Source organism: Thalia democratica, chromosome 2 (assembly GCF_965202585.1).
Source record: "Thalia democratica chromosome 2, ktThaDemo2.hap1.1, whole genome shotgun sequence".
NCBI lineage: Eukaryota > Metazoa > Chordata > Thaliacea > Salpida > Salpidae > Thalia > Thalia democratica.
The window spans coordinates 76,119,330-76,138,909 of record NC_139166.1 but is presented as its reverse complement, the minus strand read 5'-3'; the positions used below and the strand labels follow the sequence as shown (position 1 = coordinate 76,138,909).

At 25.0% G+C, this 19,580-nt stretch overlaps 1 protein-coding gene across 1 annotated transcript; it reads left to right on the top strand.

The window, feature by feature from the left end:
• Positions 1-275: 275 nt before the first annotated feature.
• On the top strand, positions 276-19,029 carry LOC145829631 (cadherin-19-like). The gene is made up of 17 exons (XM_082937480.1): positions 276-402; positions 862-1,008; positions 1,073-1,214; positions 4,211-4,413; positions 4,790-4,931; positions 6,356-6,492; positions 8,126-8,297; positions 9,609-9,681; positions 11,025-11,137; positions 12,315-12,448; positions 14,733-14,859; positions 15,014-15,136; positions 15,267-15,389; positions 16,221-16,288; positions 16,930-17,075; positions 18,210-18,300; positions 18,692-19,029. The coding sequence occupies exons 1-17, from the start codon at positions 292-294 to the stop codon at positions 18,839-18,841; spliced, it is 2,202 nt and encodes a 733-aa protein (XP_082793606.1). The 5' UTR covers positions 276-291; the 3' UTR covers positions 18,842-19,029.
• The last annotated feature ends 551 nt before the right edge of the window (positions 19,030-19,580 follow it).

Sequence of the window (19,580 nt, the reverse complement as noted above, 5' to 3'; positions counted from 1 at the left end):
ATGTGTTGCAAATTAAAGTTTAAATATATTTCTAGTTGTGTTTTGTGTTTACATTTTATATTCCTACTTACAGTTAGTTCAAATAACTAAAATGTGATTAATTTAAAACATTAACTACGTTCTAGTATTTATATTAATTTTATGTACTTGAGTAACATAAATATCGAACTTTGTCAGTATATATAATGATTAAAACATAATAATAAATATTTCACAAATAATAAATGTTTTAAAATGTTTAGTTTTATTACAAAATAAAAATTAATTACTATCACAGACAAAGAGTGAATTATGTTGAAATGTTTAATTTTGTTAAGTTTTATCGGTCTTGCACTCGGTCAATGGCAGTTTAATTCTTATAAAGTTTACGAAAATGGAGGGTCAGATGAATTTGTGGATGATGTGAGTTTCTGTTGAAATAATTATGTATGTTTGTATAGTATGTCTCTCTGAAGTATGTGGTACATTGGTTGTTCTTAAACATGCAAGTTTGATTTTTTTAGCCTCAAAGTATGAGTATCAAAGTAACTTAATTTTAATTTTTTTATTTGTATTATAATTCTAAACATATTGTTATAAGCTTGAAGTTTTAGTTGAAAAATATAAATTATACACAAAAAAAGCTAGTACAGTAAAGTTACACGAAATTTTTAAAGTTTCAGTTAAGGTACAGCTAAACAAAAAATAAAAAACTATAATCAAGCTAAGTTTAAAATATTTTTAAATACACATTAAGTTTCAATAATAATATTTCTATGTCCTTTTTGTACTAGGTAAACTTTGTTCTCATAAAAATTTTGTAATACTCAAAAACTAATTCAAACAATAAGTCTTGATGATTTTTTAAACAATTTCTGACAGCTTGAAACAAAAATAATGGACGCAGGAAAATATACCAGCTTGACTTTTGAACTGTTTGGAGAACATGCTATGTTCAAAATGGAGGGAACTAAACTATTAACAAAAGGACCATTGGACAGGGAAACCAAAGATTTCTACAACATAACTGTTTGTTTGAAAAAAAAACATTGATTAAAATATTACCTACCATAGTCTAACAATACTTTATCAGGTAAAAACGCTGAACAACGGTGAACCTATAGAAGAGCTTTCGCCGAAGCAAATAACAATCAAAGTTGGAGACGTAAACGACAACTCGCCTGTGATTGATGAGGAACAAACTAAATTCTATGTTTCGGAAAACATTGAAACTGGTTTGTTTCAAAACGCTATTAGTACGTGTTGGGCAATTTAGGTAACTGTTAAGACGTTTTATGATGTGTTGTTTATGTAAAGTAAAGCAGTTAGTGGTAATACTGAAAAGTAATAAGTTTCCAGATAAGTTCTGGGAAAATAATGCATAATAATCCTAAAATTGTTACTAAATTTTAAGTATTTGAGAAAAAGCAGTTGAATAGTGTAATAAAAATAAAATATTGTACTGCTTGTGAGTTGTATAACTGCTAAAAGGGATAATAGTTGATAAACAATTATAGACTGTAAATTTGTTTTCATAGTCAAAACATATTTGAAAATTTTTTCAAATAAGAAGTTATAAAAGCTTAGTAGAATAATAGAATAACTTTATGCAAGTATGGCAGTGTAGCGTCAATAGTATCCAAGACTAAATAAACAAGCAACTTATACCAAAGTAAATTTTAATTAGTGACCAAATTATTTTAAACTGGCTTCATATATAAGCAACGTTTTATAAAGGTAAAACGTCAAACATTGTTTGATAAGTTAGTAGCTACATAGTAAATAGTTCCTAAAACTTTTGTAGTTTTAAATATAAATACAAAAAATTTAACAGTTTCTATAATCATTTTACAATACTGTACATTTTACAATCTTTTTAAATTAAAAGTAAAACAAAATTTGAACTTTTGTAACTTTCAATAACTAGTACATGAAACATTTACATTTGTGAAAAGTATTAAAAAATTGTATTTATATGAAATGTATGTATCAAATAAAAAACTAGTTTTTTATATAAACGGTTTTATAAAAAGGCTATTACTTAGGTATGTATAAATATATTTAATGTTTTATTTATTTGGTACATATAGCATAAAATTAACTTCTTATAATTTTTTTGATTACTTTATTTATGCTGATTACTGTTTAAAAGACATTGGTATGAGTAAGTTTTGATAAAAAGCAGAAAAACAAAGTTTTTAAAACTTATATCTGTTTTATTTCAAGTTTTAATTTTGGCGGTATTTTTTATAAGTCTGGTTTATGTCTTGTCTTTATAAGTTTAGAGTTTTTTTCCTATTTAATGAAAATTTTATCACCAGTGTTATCAGATAGATAAAACACGTTGCTTTGCCATAGTACAAGTCTTGATTTAAAGCATATTTAATTATTTTAAATAATATAAGTAATCTAAACGCGTGTAAATTTTATGCTTGTTATTTTTATCAGATCACGAGGTTTATAAACTGAAACCATTTTTTCTTAAATCTAGTGGATTAAGTTTTTGAGTCTAATAGAAAAATAGAATTTAATTTTGAATAGAATACACTTGAATTTAAACATTGTTGCTCAAATGGTATTTGAAGTTTATAAGATTTATTAAACCTTATGTTAAGTTTTTAAACATGTTTACCTTTAGTCAATTTTGCTTAAATATTTTTTTTATTTTTTCATTACTATAAAAGCTGTTGTTAACAAAGTTAGCATGTTAACATAGAAATTAAATAGGCCTTGATAAAACCAAGGTTTTTAAATATTAAAAAAATTGTCATGCCTTTACAGTTTTATATATACGGTGATAACTATACTACATTTATTTTTAGACAAACTTCCTATGAATAAAAGTTTTAGCGCTTTCGCAAATAGTTTCTAAGATATGGCTGTTTCCCACAAAACATTTTGTAACTTCGAGAGATTATTTTATAATTTAAAAGCCTTCTTCACAATAACATTTCAGTTCAATAATTAAGTATTACGTTTTATATAGTACTTAGAAAAATAGTATATCTTGTTCTATTTATTAATGTTTAGTACAGTTATGACACATTTTCAAGTTTACTTTGTTAGATTACAACTACTAAATTAATACTATTAACCTACTATTTAAAGTTAAATGTAAATCTGTGTTATCTTTAAACTGTATTATAAAGATGTATAACCAAAATAAGTGCTTTCAGAGTATAAAAAAGTGCGTAAAAGTTAAAATACTTAGTAGAAACCTTATGCCATATCTCTCATAACAAACATATAAAACTTGGAAAAAAAATCAAGTTTTGTTTTACAATTTAAATATATTTTGCTAACGCAGCGGGATTCAAACTTCTAAGTTTTCTCACTAAAATTTTTTAATAAATTTGCCACACAATGTTTTTTTTTGTTTGATGTTTAAGTTTTTTTCGATCCGTATTTTAAATTTGTTTTCAGATAAATTTTATTTTGCTATGAAACAACATTTTGTGAAAAAAAAGTTAAATAAGGTGTTTTTTAGTTTGATATGTTAGTTTTACAATACTGTTTTAAAATCTTCGAAATAGAAACAGTTAGTTGTATAATATTTTTGTAGATTTGTTTGAATCAAATTTTAAACTTGACTTTATAAATATACTGATTACAAAAGAGTTTTGATTTACAAAGTTAAACATTTTAAACACTTCTGACTCATTTATGCTAAAAAAACAAAAAACTAAAGTAATTCAATAATAAATACTTCGTTTAATGTCTTAATGAAAATTTAGACTATAGTTTTTATGTCAAATTAATTGTTATTTATATAAGAGAATGACTTATACTATAAAGTTCTTGTTTATAAGCTCAAGTATATATATTTAAAATTAGTAAAGTATTTTACAAAATTTATTTTTTCATGTTCAAATTACCAAAAATATTCTTATCTTATGTTAAAACTAATACTGTACATTTAAAATTTTTGTATAAAATGATTTATGATTTAAATTTTAGAAGCAAGAAAATATTTTATTTATGATAATATATATATTTAATATAGATTGGTGTGAAGGTATATGAGTGTTAATTACCACAAAGCTTAGTAATATAATAACTCAGTAAAAATACAATAAAGTATTTAAATTAATAAACATCACAAAACTTACTTGATAATACTCCGTAAATTAGAATTTTTTAATAAACAAATGATAGTTACTCACAGCAATAGAACTATGAAATTTTAATTTTTTTCATATTATTGACTTTTTAAATACTATTTTTTTAACAGGCGACAAAGTTTTTCACGTCGAGGCTTCGGACAAGGACGAAGGCGCCAACGCCAAACTTCATTATTTGCTAAACTGCACTCGTGACGTCACAGATGATGACGTCACGAACGATTGTCCGCTCGTCATCCATCAGAACGGTGACGTCACGCTGAGCTCGCGGTTGGACAGAGAAGCCAGAGACGAGTACAAAGTCGTGGTGACGGTTAGTGACTTCTGGACATTCTATGATTAAATTAGTTTTAAGTGTACGGTGTAAGTTGTGAAATTGTTGATAATTTTAATTTTAAGTAAAATAGTAAAAATAAAATAATGATTTTAACTGTTTTTGAATTCGAAACTTTTATTTTCTAACTGCCGCTTAAATATTTATTAACTTTCATTTTTCAAACCCGGTCTAAGATCATTTAAAATATTGGTCAGCCACCCATTCTATTCAAAAATGTCGCATTTAGTTCAAACATATTATTTTGAAAAAAATGTTCTAAACAAATATATTATTCTCGCCAAAAATCAGCGAGAAGCACTTAAAACTTTAAGCAACTGTCATTGGTTGAAATCACCACACAATCATTTTCAAGGTCACGGACTGCGTCGGCTGCCCGTCTCACATAAAGAGAAGAAAGGACCAATCAGAGTTCTTTATTTCAGTTGAAGACGAAAACGACAACGCTCCTTATTTCGATTGGAACGTTGAAACGGTCGAAGTTGGTGAAAACGCAAGTGAGTTTAAGTAAGGTGTTAGTGAAAAGTTGACAGTGAGTTTAAAAGTGCAAACTGTGTGTTTACATGTACATGATTGATAACATATTACTGAAAATTTATTACTTGTTGTTATAACGCTTGTGGTAATTATTCTAAAAACGTGAAGTTCAAAAGGTTCGTGTGTTCATTTTAATACTTACATGGGCACATAAAGATAGGTTTTATTGATATCTACTAGCAATTTTATCTTTTTGTTAAATTTTTAATATTTTTTGCGATATTAAAAAAATACTAAAAATATATATACTTTAAAAGTTATTTTAGCCATATCTAATACATACTTAAAAATTATGAAATAAAGAATAAAATGACTTGCAGATATTAATAAGAAATACATTCATATTTTTTTATCTTTTTCAAACATGTACTACTTTTTGAGTTGTAGCCCTTTAAATATTTTTTAAATAACTTAAATTGTCGCGCACCCCATGGGTACATTATACTGTTTATTACTGCAAATATTTAATAGTTATACTTGTTCTGGTGGGTGTAAGTAAAAGTATATGTTGAAAGGAAATTCGATAATAAGTGAATGATAATAATCTTTTTTTGAGATATGAAGCCTTTGTTTATTTTTTAAATGAAATTTGTTTTTATCAAACCTTATCTTAGTTAATTTACAAGAAAATTAAGTATAAGTTGTTGTTTTATAGCTTATTGGATTTTTGAGTTTTGTAGATTGCTGTTTAAGTTTTGGCAAAAAAAGAAAAGCTTAAGTTAGATTTTAGCCGAAAATAAACTAAATTTTTAAAACGTTATTAAATAAAATATCTAATTTTTTAAGAACAATATAAATTGATCAAAAAAGTTAAAACATTTATTTCATTGATGAAATTCAAACAATATTTAAGAATATATGTTTTCGTTTGTTTTTCTTATTCTTGATATAAACTGCGTAATTACACAAATTTAAAGTACACTTTAAAATTTAAACAATGCAATAATCTTTTTGTACTACTTATAAGGTTTTAGTTTGAATTTTTTTGTTTCATTACTGAGAAATTTTTTTCAACTTAAACCTCTATCAAAGCCTATTTAAATTGATTTTAAAGTTGTGTGAAAAGATTTTATTTTACACTGTTTACTTTTTCGTCCTCTTACATTTATTTATTTCCCCTTAGTGCGACCCACTTTGAAATACCCTGGTTTAAATCATATTGAATCGAAAAATGTTGAAATTCAATGAATAACATATTGAAAAGTATTTTAAAGTTTTATAATAGCTAGGCTAAAATATTAAAAAAATTAATAACTTTTTAAAGTTTAAAAATCCTCCCCTTATTTTTTTGCCCCTTTACTAATTATGATTCCTAATTGTGAAACTTTAAAATACATGAAAATGTCAGTTAATCTGTTCAAGCAGTTTATCTTTACATTTACAGCATACAACACCAAACTATTGAAACTGAACGCCAAAGACAAAGATTTAGGAGAAAATTCGGAAATGACTTATCAGTTGTTGAATAATGAAGATGAAATATTCTTTGTTGATAATAAAGGAGTGCTTAGAGTTAAACAAGTTTGTTTGTTTAATATATAAAAAGTATTTAGTTATTATAAATAATTGAAAATTCATTCATTTCAAAGTATACTATATCTATTTAATGCTTGAGTTTTAAGTAATTTACATTTGTTTAGAAAAAAAAGTGCATATATTTTTGCAATAAATTTTATTTAAGTTACGGATTAAGTTTAAATTGCTTGAATTAATTTTGAAGTGTATGTTAAAAATTACAATTTAGCTAAGTTATTTCAATTTAAAATAAAATAAACATTTTTTGTTTCATCCTATGTAAGTTTATTATTATTTCTACAAAACCATGTTAACTTTACAAGCTAAGTTTTAAGAAGACATTAAAATACTGATAATAGCTTGTGTTATTTGTTGTTTTTGTTTAAAATAAATTACAATAATCTTTGTTTATAAACAAACAAAGACAGTAATTAGCTTCGAATAGAAAAGGTTTCAGTACTTTGTATTTATAAATAAACAATGACAGTATGTAATTAGCATTAAAAACAAAAAAAAATCAATAAAAATTTATAGCGTAAAAACTAAAGACAACATTTTTGTTATTTAACAAATGTTTTGTTCGATATGTAAAAAGCTTTCTTAAGTTTTTTTGTTGTACAAAAGGTTAATATAATAACTATATTTTTTGCAGTTTTCCTTTAATAATATTACTTATTAAGCTTTAATTACAAAGTATGTGAAATTTTAAACATGAAAATGCATTTGTACTTTACAGTTAGAAAATGTTTCAATGCATATATAAATAAGTGGTATGAAAAAATATATTAATACCAAAACGTCTCTAAAATATTCAAGAATAAGTTGGATTATTTGTTTAAAAACTTTGCAATTAATTAACTATAACAACAAAGAACCTACTCTTAAAAATATTTGCCCTATACCCTATATAAAGAAAAATTACTGTAGTTAGTCCGTAACCAACTTATATTTTATGGGAAAGAGTCAAAATTGCACGAGTACAAAATTTCACAAGGTAACTAAATTGCACAAGGGGATTAAATTGCACGAAGACAATTTTGCACCAAGGGTCAATCTTGCACGAGTTACAATTTTGCACGAAGGGTCATTTTTCCACGAGAGTATTAAATAAATAAAAAACGAAAAACAGGAAAAAATCTAAAAGATAAATTAAAAAAAAAAAAAAAAAGTTACTGACCGAAGGTAACAGTGATAATAAAAAAAAAAAACTAATAAAAATTATTATAAAAAGAATAATGAATTTAAAAAAATTCATTAAAAGAAAAAAAAGCTACCGACCGAGGCTAAGGGTTAGGGGTAACAGTGGTAGTAAAAAATAAACTAAAGAAATAATTAATTATAAAAAAAAAGTTACCGACTGAGGGTAAGGGTTAGGGGTAACAGTAATAGCAAAAAAAATTAAAATTATTAAATAAATAATAAAGAAAAACTCAACCCGTACAAAAATGTCTCAGTGCAAAAATGTCCCCTCGTGCAAAAGTGTATTCGTGCAATTTTGTCCCCTCTGCAATTTTATACGCTCGTGCAAATTTGACAGCTACCCATATTTTATAGCTAATTAGGATAGCGAATAGGAAACTAATTACAATATGTTTATAATAAATACCAACTCTTAAATGTTAAATAAAATTCAAAATAGATTTTGGATTACGAAAAGCGAGATGAGTACAATTTAGTGGTGAAGGTTTCAAACAAAAAGGCCCTCGTTCAAGGGGCAAAAACGTCCAATCACGACGAAGCAAATATTAAAATTAAAGTTCTGGACGTGAACGAACCACCGGTGTTGTTGGAAGATTCTAAGAATGTGCAAGGTTTTTTTTTGAGATTGATTTTGTAATGTAAAAGTAAAGTCTGACAAAAAGAGATGGTTAGCAAATTTAACGATATTTTTTACTTAAAAATAAAGTTATACTTTAAAATATTTACAATTTCTAAATTTACGAGTTTACTAAATAGTTTTTTTTTTGTAAATATAAATGATAAATATTTTGATTATAAGAAATGTTTGAATAATTTGTATAATTTATACTGATATAAGTGCATTTATTAAAAAGCTTTTGATAATTACTTATTTACAAATTAACAAATTGCTTCTTGGGTCTTACATAAAAGAGTTCTTCGATACTTAAATTATATACTTCATAAATGTTCTATGGAGTCGTTGTCATATTTAAGTATTACTAAAACATATTTAGAAAGTTTCAATTGGTTTTTTTAACGCTTTTCTTTAAATTTATAATGTAGTTAAAAAATTCTTTGAAAGCTTCACTATAAGATGTCTTTAATGCTACATTGTTTTGACACTGTTGCCAAAAGATCCTATAAATTCGATTTTGTTTTATTTGGTACCAATGTAGAATGTTTAATATAACTTTGAAGTAAAAATGTTTTTAAACTACTTAATAGAAAAATATTTCGCTTCAATTATAATAAATTTACTTTTAAATAAAAATGTTTTAAACTTGTACTTTCTTTATATTCTACAAACTACTAACATTTCTTTAACTTAGTACAAAGTATATATACTAAGTAAAGATTTTTTAACTAAAAGCACCATAAATACAAACAAGCTTTATCTTGAAACAGTTTAGTTCACAGACATTATACGTCAACACTTGATAATAATATTCAAAAAATTAAATTAGTCAAATGTTAAAAACTTTTTATTGTTTCCTATCCAGTAAATCATATGTTTTACAGTTTAAAAAAGCTAATTAATCAGCAAAAAGTTGTTAAAACTGAATAATTATAATGATAAGTTTCGGTTAAAAGTACTCACCATAAATGTAAATTATACTACTAAAGTAGATATTATTTTAGTTTAACATTATTTCTTCATAATATGTCAAATAATTTATTTTCCGTTTATTGCAAAAAAAGACATGGTAGTTTATTTCTTATAAAAGTTTTATTAAAAATATGTATGAAAAGTAACTGAAATTACAACTGGTTCAAAACTGAAATAGTAAAGTTCTTAAACTATATATATATATATAAATAATTTGATAAAATGTTCAGTATATTTTAAACAACATTTTTATTACACTTAACTTTAGCTATAGATTTAATATTTTACAAAATAATTACAAAATTAAATAATTGATAAAAACAATTTTTTTTAGTGTCTGAAGATGCGGTAGTTGGTAGAAAAGTTGCGAAATTAAATGCAAAAGACCCAGAGAGAGACGCTTTCAAGTTTGTTTTATCTTAATTATAAAAAAAAAAAGTTTTAATAAATGGTTTTAAGTTTGTTTTAATTAAACAATCTAAAAAATGTTACAAATAATTAGGAGACGGTATTAAGTCTGTTTTAATTGAATTATGATAAAATTAAGCTATAATACATGTTTTGTAAATAAGTAAATAAAACCACTTTTCTAACTTTTTTAATTTAAATTTCAAAATTAGATAAATAGCAACTAGTGTAAAAACTATATTGTTATTTTGGTAAAAATTTAGCCTTAAAGTAGTTTAAGCTTGTATAGAATTATTTAAAAGCTAATAGATATAATTTTAGTTTATTTTTTAGTAAAAAAGGATAATATCTAATAGCATGACAACTAAATAAAAAGTTGCAATTGTCCTAACAAGATACATGAGTAATGAAAGTTAATAATTAAATTATAACAAAAATTCTCCTCAACCAATAGAGTCTGCTCTTTTCGTCATTGAGTCATAATCGATAGTCTTACAAAACATCGAAATAGACCAGTCCCTCAAAATAACATTTTAACAATAAAAGTTATTGCCAATCAATATTTAAATCAACATTTTTGCAATTAATTAATATTGACTCTCATTTTAAAAAGTGGTATATTTTTCTAAACTTTTATTTATTTACAGGGTTGCCACTTTACCTGGAAACCTTGAAAAACCTGGAATTTCGAACAAAAATCACTAGAAAAACCTGGAATTTTAACAATTTTCACATGTTTAGTAGTAAAATTTCAATTTGACTCAAAAAATCTATCATATATATAAAGAAAAATTATCATCATCATTTTATTAAAAAACATATTTAAAGTAGCTTTACAGTATCTTTTCAATGTTTTTTATACTATTTAACACAGTTTCTTATATAGAAATTTACTTAAAACTAAAAATAGACCCAAAAATGTGTACTTTTAAAAACCTAAAGAAACTTGGAAAACCTGGAAAAAAATTTGAAAAAACGAGTGGCAAACTGTATTTAGTTTTTGACTTTTTACCGGCGAATTTAAGTATTAGACATAGCGATAAAAGTATAATTTAATAATTTATCATTGTTTATATACTTTTGTTTAAAACTTTTACAAATGAAACCTTGGTTAATATTAAACTATTGTTAGTTTAATTCTAATTTTAAACTTTTTTTATCTACTAAAGATGTTTTTAATGTTATAGTAGGTTAGTTTTATAATATAAATTTAGATTAACAATTTAGTTTTAATTTCAGAAATGTATATGTAATAAAGTTAAAGATTGATAACGTTTTTCGTTTTAATTAGAATTTATTAAGTATTTTATAATTATTTTTTATTTAAATATTATAATTACAGCTTTGAAGGGTCTAATAAATACTTCTCCGTAAACTCAAATGGTGACGTAGTTTTAAAATCTCAATTGAATTACGAAAGCGAAAAACAACATGAATTGCAAGTCACTTTGAAAGGTATAAATGTTATTAATAATTCTAAAAAAGATAACAAAAGACCCACTACCTTAAATAAGTATGTTTTTAATAATTAGCAAGTATTTCTGTAAAACGCTATCAAAATACGTTAATCAAACACTTATGTAAAATTATGAGAATTTAAAAATATATAAGGTATTTTATACAAATATAATTTTTTTAGATTAAAACGATATAATTAGTCTTACGATTCCAATTACAATTTAGTGAAAACATTTTGTAGTATTAGAATAAAGTTGTACAAGTTCTACTTAAGTTAATTTTGTTTAAACTTTGACTAAACTAGTGTACAAAGTTAACACAATTCCATAAAATGTTTTCCCAAAATAAATCACTTGTCATTTAAACGAAAATTTAAAGACAGCTTTAAGTACTTATTTAATTATTCTTTTTTTTTTTAAATGCCTACATATGTTATAAATTGTTTAAAGTATAAACTTAAATCTAGCGAAAAGTTTAAAGTTATCACATATAGAAAACGTACAAAATAGTGACGTAAGCGTTAAATTTAACACACTGTAAAACAGCTTGTTGTAATTTTTTTCGTTTTTAAAAACCGTTACATTTGTTTTTTGTTTTTAAGTAAGTAGTTCTAGGTTAATGAGAAGTTAAATTATATCATTTTAAAAATATTGTAGTATAATTTTTAAAGTAAATAATTTTTAATAAGGCTACTTTTTTAGTATTCATTTAAACTCAGAGAATATAATATAATCAAGAACTAACAATATGGTTGAAATATTCAAAGTTTTTTTGTTTTAAACAAAATCAAATAATTCACTTTAAAAAAGATCAATAGAGGATAAATTATATTCACTAATATAAGTAAGCTTTAAAAAAGTGTTTGTATTTAAACAAAAAATATTATTTCATGGAGAGTTTTAAAACTAGTAGTACAAACTGTCCAACTCTTAGGTAAAATATCATTTAAAAAAGGTGTTGACAACAAGTTTATTAATAATTCTGCAAATTTTGAGGTATTTTTTGATAAAGTTGTTAGATTGGTAGATAAAATGTACAATGACATATGCTACTTTGAAATTTCCTCATCAACAATGTCACTTTTGTTTTGGTTTGAACATAGATTTGAAAATATAAAACTACTAAACTATCTATTGTAATTATATTTTAAATCACTTTATAATGCTTTTAACAGATAAATCAAATGGAAATAACGAAAATACAGAAATAGTTTTTGTACAAGTGTTAGATGTGAACGACAATGTTCCCAAGCCGTTGAACGAATCAAGAGTTTTAACGTTGTGTCAGAACAATCATAATGCGTCTCAGGTAAACTTATTTATTTTTTAAAGTGTTAAAAACTTTTGAACGATAGAAGCATTAGATCATTATCGAAATAATCGTAAAATTTGTATGTTTTTATATTAATAAAACATATTGTCAAAAACTATAAGCTGACTTATAAGTTAAACGAAAATATTTTAACTGATAAGTTGGTACCAATATATTAGTTAGTTTAACAAGTATTAAAAAAGTTGCGTCACATGTAATTGATAACAAAGAGTTTAATATCAAGTTTGAATATAAAGTATTTTTTGCATAATTTTATTTTTAACATGTGTTAAGTCGACAAACATAATTTAGATCTTATTCCTAAAAAAGTTTTAGTCGAACCAAAATATGTAAACAAAATATTTCTATTTAATATTTGCACCTAATATAAGAATACTAAAGTATATATACTTCAACAAACTTTTATATGAAAAAAAAAGTTTTATACGGTAAAACCACAAATTAAAAAAAAGTGCAATGTCTGATAAAGTTTTATATCAATACGAGTTTTTTTATATATGAATTTGCAAATTTTAAAGGTTATTCAAAAATAAACTAAACTCCCAAACTTTAGTCTGCTTTCCCAATAGGAGATAAAATTTCAAAGAAAGTTGTTATCTTACACAAATAATAAAATTTTATTAAATGTCAACAAGTGTCATGTGTTTTTATCTAATGTTTATATAGGTTTTTATATTTTTTTAGAAAGATAGAATAAAATTAAACTTTTTATTGCTTTCCTAAAATGTTTAAAACAACTAGTGTATGTTAATAATTAATATGTTTGTATTATACACTTTAAGTTTTTGTTTCTTGTTAAAAACCATAAAAATTATTTCTCATTTGTGTTTCTGTTGATTAAGTTTGAAACGTTTGTATTTTACTATAGCTTATAAAGTAGCTTAATATTTTTTTTCAATGCATAAAAGTCCATATAAAGCATGGCATGTGAATCAAAAAACATCTTAATATTTTAACTTTATGCTTTTAAAATAACCTAAAAATATATTTTAAACCTCGAAACAAAATAACTCAAGGTGTTTTACAAAATGAAATAAAAAAGTCAGTAACCGATTTCTACTTAAAATCCAAAATTAGTGGTAAAGAAAATTTTTCTTAATTGTAAAACCGCTGACTAAAAAGAATTCCCTAGCCAACACTTTTCATAGCAGCAAGTTGCTATAGTTACAAGTTCAGTCGATCGCTTAGTGACAAGTTTTTGCAACTAATTTCTATAGCAACAAAGTTTCTTTACCACATAAGCAGTTTGATTTAGTTTGTAGGACCAAAGTAATTTATTAGTTCTGGACTTATTTATTGAATCAAAAACTTCGTGTAAACATGTACAACTAATTATAAAATTATTTTGGATTCTAATTGATTAATCTTAGGAATATTTTAAACAAAACTAAGTTTTTGATATAACTTTAACTTAAAAATAGTTAAATTTAAAAGTTTTTATAGCTTGCTTCCATATAGTATTAAACCAACATTCAGATTTTTACTTTTTTGATAAACTTTTTTTTTAAGTACAAAACTGATTAAAGTATACTGAACACTTAATTCAAAATCCAGGCTAAAAACTATTGCTTAAGGTATCAAACTCGAGTTAGAACTTAAAAATATCGAACAAATTGAACTTTTAAAGCATGTAAGGTGTCATGTTTACGAATTTAAATCGATTGAAAAGTGTCATCAAATTACATCGGTGTAAAAAGTATTCGATTTTTTAGAATATTGATTATTTCGAATCTTCGAAAATGTTTGTTTAAAAATAATTCTTATTGATTTATTTTATTTTTATAATTTCTTCATGTTACGCATTTTACACAGTATCAATTAGAGTGTTTTATAATATCTATTTTTGATTCGATGTTAGTATTAATTAAAGTTTGATATCAGTTATATTTTAGATGATTTTTATTTTGAATTAATGCATTATCATTTATTTACAAAACAAAAAAAAATTATATATGGTATTGATTTCAAAAGTTTTTTTTATATATAATGTTTTCAATTAAGATTGTATTTAAAGCTTTTTTGTTAAAATTAAATTTTCACAACCAAAAGCTTGAAGTATTTTTTCAAAAATAGTTTGACCATTTTTAGTTTTAATGGTACAATCAAACAGAATTATTAATAATTAAATTTTGCAAGCAAAACATAAAAGTTACAAGTTGTAATTTTAATCAATAGATACTTGTTTTTTTCTAGTTTTTAAAAGTAATAAAGAAAGTATCATAGGGATAAAGTATGTTTTTTATTATTTTATTATTTTTAGGTATTGAAAGGGGTGTTAAAAGCATCAGATGAAGATAGTTTAGATGTCAATGGAAATCTTTTCACTTTTTCACAAGATCCGACAGATCAAACTTATAACGGAAATTTCCAATTATTCAATAGAGATGGTCAGAATTTTTATATTAGTTTCAAAAAAGAAAGTTGAACAAAAATTAGTTTGAATTGTTGAAAATAAATTTCTAACAAAGAATCAACTAAATTGATTATGTTTATTTTTAACTAAACAAATGAATTAAATTGCAAAAAGTTAATTTTGCACAGGTCAAGGTTATATCAGAACTGTAAGAGGGGATTTTGATAAATCAGTTACTGACAAATACACCCTGAGTTATATCATATCCGACAATGGAAACCCTAAATTTAAAGCAACATACAATGTAGAAGGTTACTTTTTTATTACTTTAAAGTAGTTCTTAAACCTACTGTGCACACTCATTTAAAACTGTACATTATGCTGTGCGCACTTTGAGAACACCGCCCAAAAGCTTGTGTTATTTTGTACGAAATTTCGCAGTAAACGTTTGCGAGTGCGGAGAAAATGGTAATTGCGTGACGTCAGGATTGTACAAAAGCGGAGGTTCCGGTTCAGTGAACACAATCGTGGTGGCGTGCTGCGTTTTGTTGGCTGTTGTACTGAGTGAGTTTCAACATAAAAATATAAGTAGTAGTATGTTCATATAGTTATATAATATTTTTATAATAAGTTATAAAAAACAGCACCTTGTGGTAAAGTAACCTCCGGTAACGTGGAGCATTCGTGCTTTTATTTTTTCGTAAATCGTATGTAAAATTTACTTCACAAATCTACTAAATAGTTTGACAAAACCATATGTAATAAGTTCAAGCTGTAATCCTTAATACTTGCAATACAGTTGTTAAATTGTATTTGGAAAAGTTTCAAGTATTTTTATTAATCGAATTAAAATAGCTTGCCTTTTGACTCATTGATATCGATTGTAAAATATTATTGAAATGAAACGTTTATTAGATTAAATTTAAGAATGTTTAGCATTGTTGCCATAATTTAATAATCATAATTCATAGTTTACGCTTAAATTGTCTGACTATAATTATTTAATGTTTAAATAAGTTTGTTTTTGTTTAATTTTATCATTGCCAACTTTATTACTGATTTTCCTATAAATATACTATAAAAAAAGAAGTGTTTTAATTAAAACTTAAATAATAAGCATTCTTTAGTCAAAAGAAACAAATAAGTTGTATGAATAAATTTTTACATTTTGTCTTTCTATTGATCTCCAAATAAAATAAAAATATTTTTACAGCTGTTCTTTCTATATTATTCTATTTTTTAAACCATTTTTCTAAGTTGTTCCTTTTATTTTTTTACTATTTATTAAGCTAGTTATTTTTACAGTTGTTCTTTCTGTTGTATTCTGTTATTAAACTTATTTTTAAGTTGTTCCTTTTGTGTGTTTTATTTATAAAAACAATTATTTTTTTACAGTTGTTCTTTCTGCTTTCTTTTATCAAAGAAGTAGACGCGATAAAGAAATGAATAAAAGTCTTATTCATGTTAGTTTATTTGTTATAAGTAAAGCTATTTTAAATATCATATATATACAAGTTGAATTAATATAAATCACTAAGTCTATAAATTTAAGTATGAACTTGTAACATTATTTTATAGATAAGTTCTATGTTTAAGAAGTGAATAATTATCACACAAATAAAGTTAGTATTTATTGTTTATTTTAAAAAAGAAGCAACATTTTCTTTTCAATTTAAATTAGAGTCCTCTGATTAGTAATCAGTAGTGTTTGCATCAATATTAATCACTTCTAATATCAAAGCAAAACAGTTACTTATGTTTTAACCAAAAATAATTTTTAATAATAAAATGTGTATATAAACAGTATATAAGTTGGTAATTAAAGTTTTAGTTTTTTGTTCGTTTCAAAGCTAATACAAAACAAGTAAAACATAAACATCTTAAATAACCTAATTTTGAAGTTTCATAAGACTGATAGCAAACATTTTAATTTAACAATATAATTCACACAAGAAAGTAGAATCTCCGGATAACTGTTGATGGATTAATCTTTAAAATTTGGAATTTAAAAAATGTATTTAAAAATTAAATCAACTGGAAAAACTGTTGGGGGCGGCAGCAGTCTCCTGCAGTGCGCGCCAGTCAAACCTGAAACAAATCGCAGGAGGCGGAGTGTTCCGACTTGTCGTGGCCACTGGAGGCGATCGAGGGCGGGGGAGAGGAGGACAACACGGAGTGGAACCTGCGAGCGTTGAGGGACGGGGTGTTGATGGTCCGGGAACCCCCGGTTGCGGGGAGCCACGTGCAAACGTTCGTTTTGTTTGAATGTTTTTATAAATGCAAGTTCCTGAAGTTTTTTTCGTGATCGCCCTCTTGGCGGAAAACTAATCGCTGTTTTGTATCACCTCTTTGGCGGTGACCCGCTTACTTTTAGCGTTTTGTTGAGATATCTACAGTTTCGTTTTGATACAAACAATGTTATAAAATAGACAGGGTTGCCACACACTCAGGAAACTCAGGTTATAGAAAATATTTTAAGTATAGTATTTGTCAAGTTATAGAAAATCGGGAGTTTTGATTCTTTTTTTTAACTCAGGGATTTTTGGATTTTTCTAAAAATATCAGGGAAAAATTTTTCTAGATCTAGAATGAGATTTAGTTAATCCAGTTTCAAAACTTTGTACTAAAAAGTTAATTTTGTTTATTTTTAAGTGCTTATTTAGACATTTTTTAGTCTTGCAGCTAGTTCTTCTATATTCTTAGAATTAACATTGTAATTTTTTAATAAATAATAAAATTTTTAACGATTTGAAAAAAACCCAGGGAAACTCAGGGAAGTTTCTGTTCACTCTGGGAAGATTTTTTGACTCAAAGAGTGGCAACCCTGAATAGAACTTAAGTCGACAAAATCTCTATATTAGGCTCTTAATTTTAAAATTACTTAGATTACCAGTGTTTTAAGCATTTAACCACATGTTTAGTTCAAAGTAATGCTAAGTATTTGTTACTACTTTTGCTTGAAGCTGCGGCTAGCGAAAGTTTTGTTGGAAATTGTTTCGTGTAAATAATAAGTGCATATAATTGATTAAAAACAAATAGTAATAAATAATCGAGCATTTTTGTGTTGAAATTCCAAGTATTTAGAACTTGCAAGTTGTTTGAACAATACTTTTGTCGTTGATACTACAATAAATTGAGTATTAAAATTATTTCAAGTTAGTTTATATAAAAGAATTTTTTTGTCAAAGTAGTTATGAGTTGGCTCTGCAGCCGGTTACGTTAACTATCATCTGAAATTAAAAAAAATGTGTGTAACAAAAAAGTTTTACTTAATGTTTTTATGAACACAAAGCTTTTCTTCTGTGAATACTATCTGTTGAAACTAAACTTATACGGTTTATTAAACTAGTGTTTAATTTTTTAAACAACTATTTTTTTATCAAGGTCCCCACCAAAAGTAGACACGCAACTTATTGACGAATGCAAACAAAACACGGATGATGACCCAAATAATCTGCCTTATGACGCAATACAGGTGCTTTTTTTATTTTATTAGTAAATACCCAAACATTATTATTGTGAAATACTGGTGTTTATTTTATTTACTATTGTAAAAAAAATTATCCAAATATACACTATACGTATCTATTTTAATGACAATTGTTTATGATGAAGAATTTAAAAAAATAATTTTCCAAGCAATATTACCGCGTAATACAGAATTTTAATCATTTATTGTATATTGATGATTAATTTTTCAATCAAGTCAATTTGATATTTTCCTCACTTCCAACCTAATATAGAAGAAGCAAATTAGGTAAACTGTCCAATACTAAAAAGTGCAAGCAACATTTTGTTTCACACACAACGCTCATGTTGAAAACCTTCATTTTTTACACAATTCTCAACATTCACAATTCACGAAGGTTTACGAATACGAGGGCATCGAAGGATCGAGAGCCGGATCCCTGTCTTCGTTGGAATCCTCAGGGGTCAGATCTCGCGATCAGGATTACGATTACCTGAATGAGTGGGGGCCCAAGTTCGGCCAGGTGAAGAAAGTTTACGGACAGTGACGTCATAAAGGTAGTTTGAGTTGTGACGTCGTAGACTTATCTTAGTCGTTTTACATGACGTCATAAAGCGTTTTCAGAAAGTTTTTTAAGTCTTGCAAAGCTTTAGAAATTTTTTAATAACATTACTGATAGTTGTATTTTTTTTTAAATAAAATATTAAGGTGTAATTACATTCTTTATTTTCATTATTACTGAAATTTCGTTAAGTTATTATTGTTTTGATTGTACTCTTAAATTTAAGAACTTTCAATTGGTTTTTTCCTTTGTTTAACTGCTTTGAAAAATGTTTAATTTGGAAATTATCTTTAAACAGAATTAAACTTTTGATATTTTAATCTTAAATAATAGTTAAAAAAGTAAAAAGCTTTGATGTGTTTTACTAGGAATTTTTAAAGTTTTAAGCGTTTTTATTTCATAGTTTTAATTTAAGGTAATGAAAATGGTTACGAAATAATAGCTAAAGATTAACATATAAACTTTTTATCTGTTACAAAAAAGTCGTTAAAAAAATAAAAGTTTCACGAAAATAAAATTACCTGTTTTTTCATGTTCGTATAAGTTAAGTTAACTTTTAACCATAAAGCACCACATGTAATTTTATATCAAAGCGTAATTTATTCAAAAACAGTATTTTCATGTTTTTATAATTGATTTAATCATAAAAATTTTTCATTAAAAGAAAACAAGTTTTGTTCGTTTAAGTTTGTTTTGGTTAGAAAATTTAAGTTAGTGTTTTTTT

Excerpts from the sequence above, each read along its gene's own strand:
- LOC145829631 (XM_082937480.1), top strand. The coding sequence starts at position 292 with ATGTTGAAATGTTTAATTTTGTTAAGTTTTATCGGTCTTGCACTCGGT. Across the intron at positions 9,682-11,024 it reads CCAGAGAGAGACGCTTTCAA|CTTTGAAGGGTCTAATAAAT; the intron begins GTTTGTTTTATC and ends TTATAATTACAG. Across the intron at positions 15,390-16,220 it reads TTTGTTGGCTGTTGTACTGA|TTGTTCTTTCTGCTTTCTTT; the intron begins GTGAGTTTCAAC and ends ATTTTTTTACAG.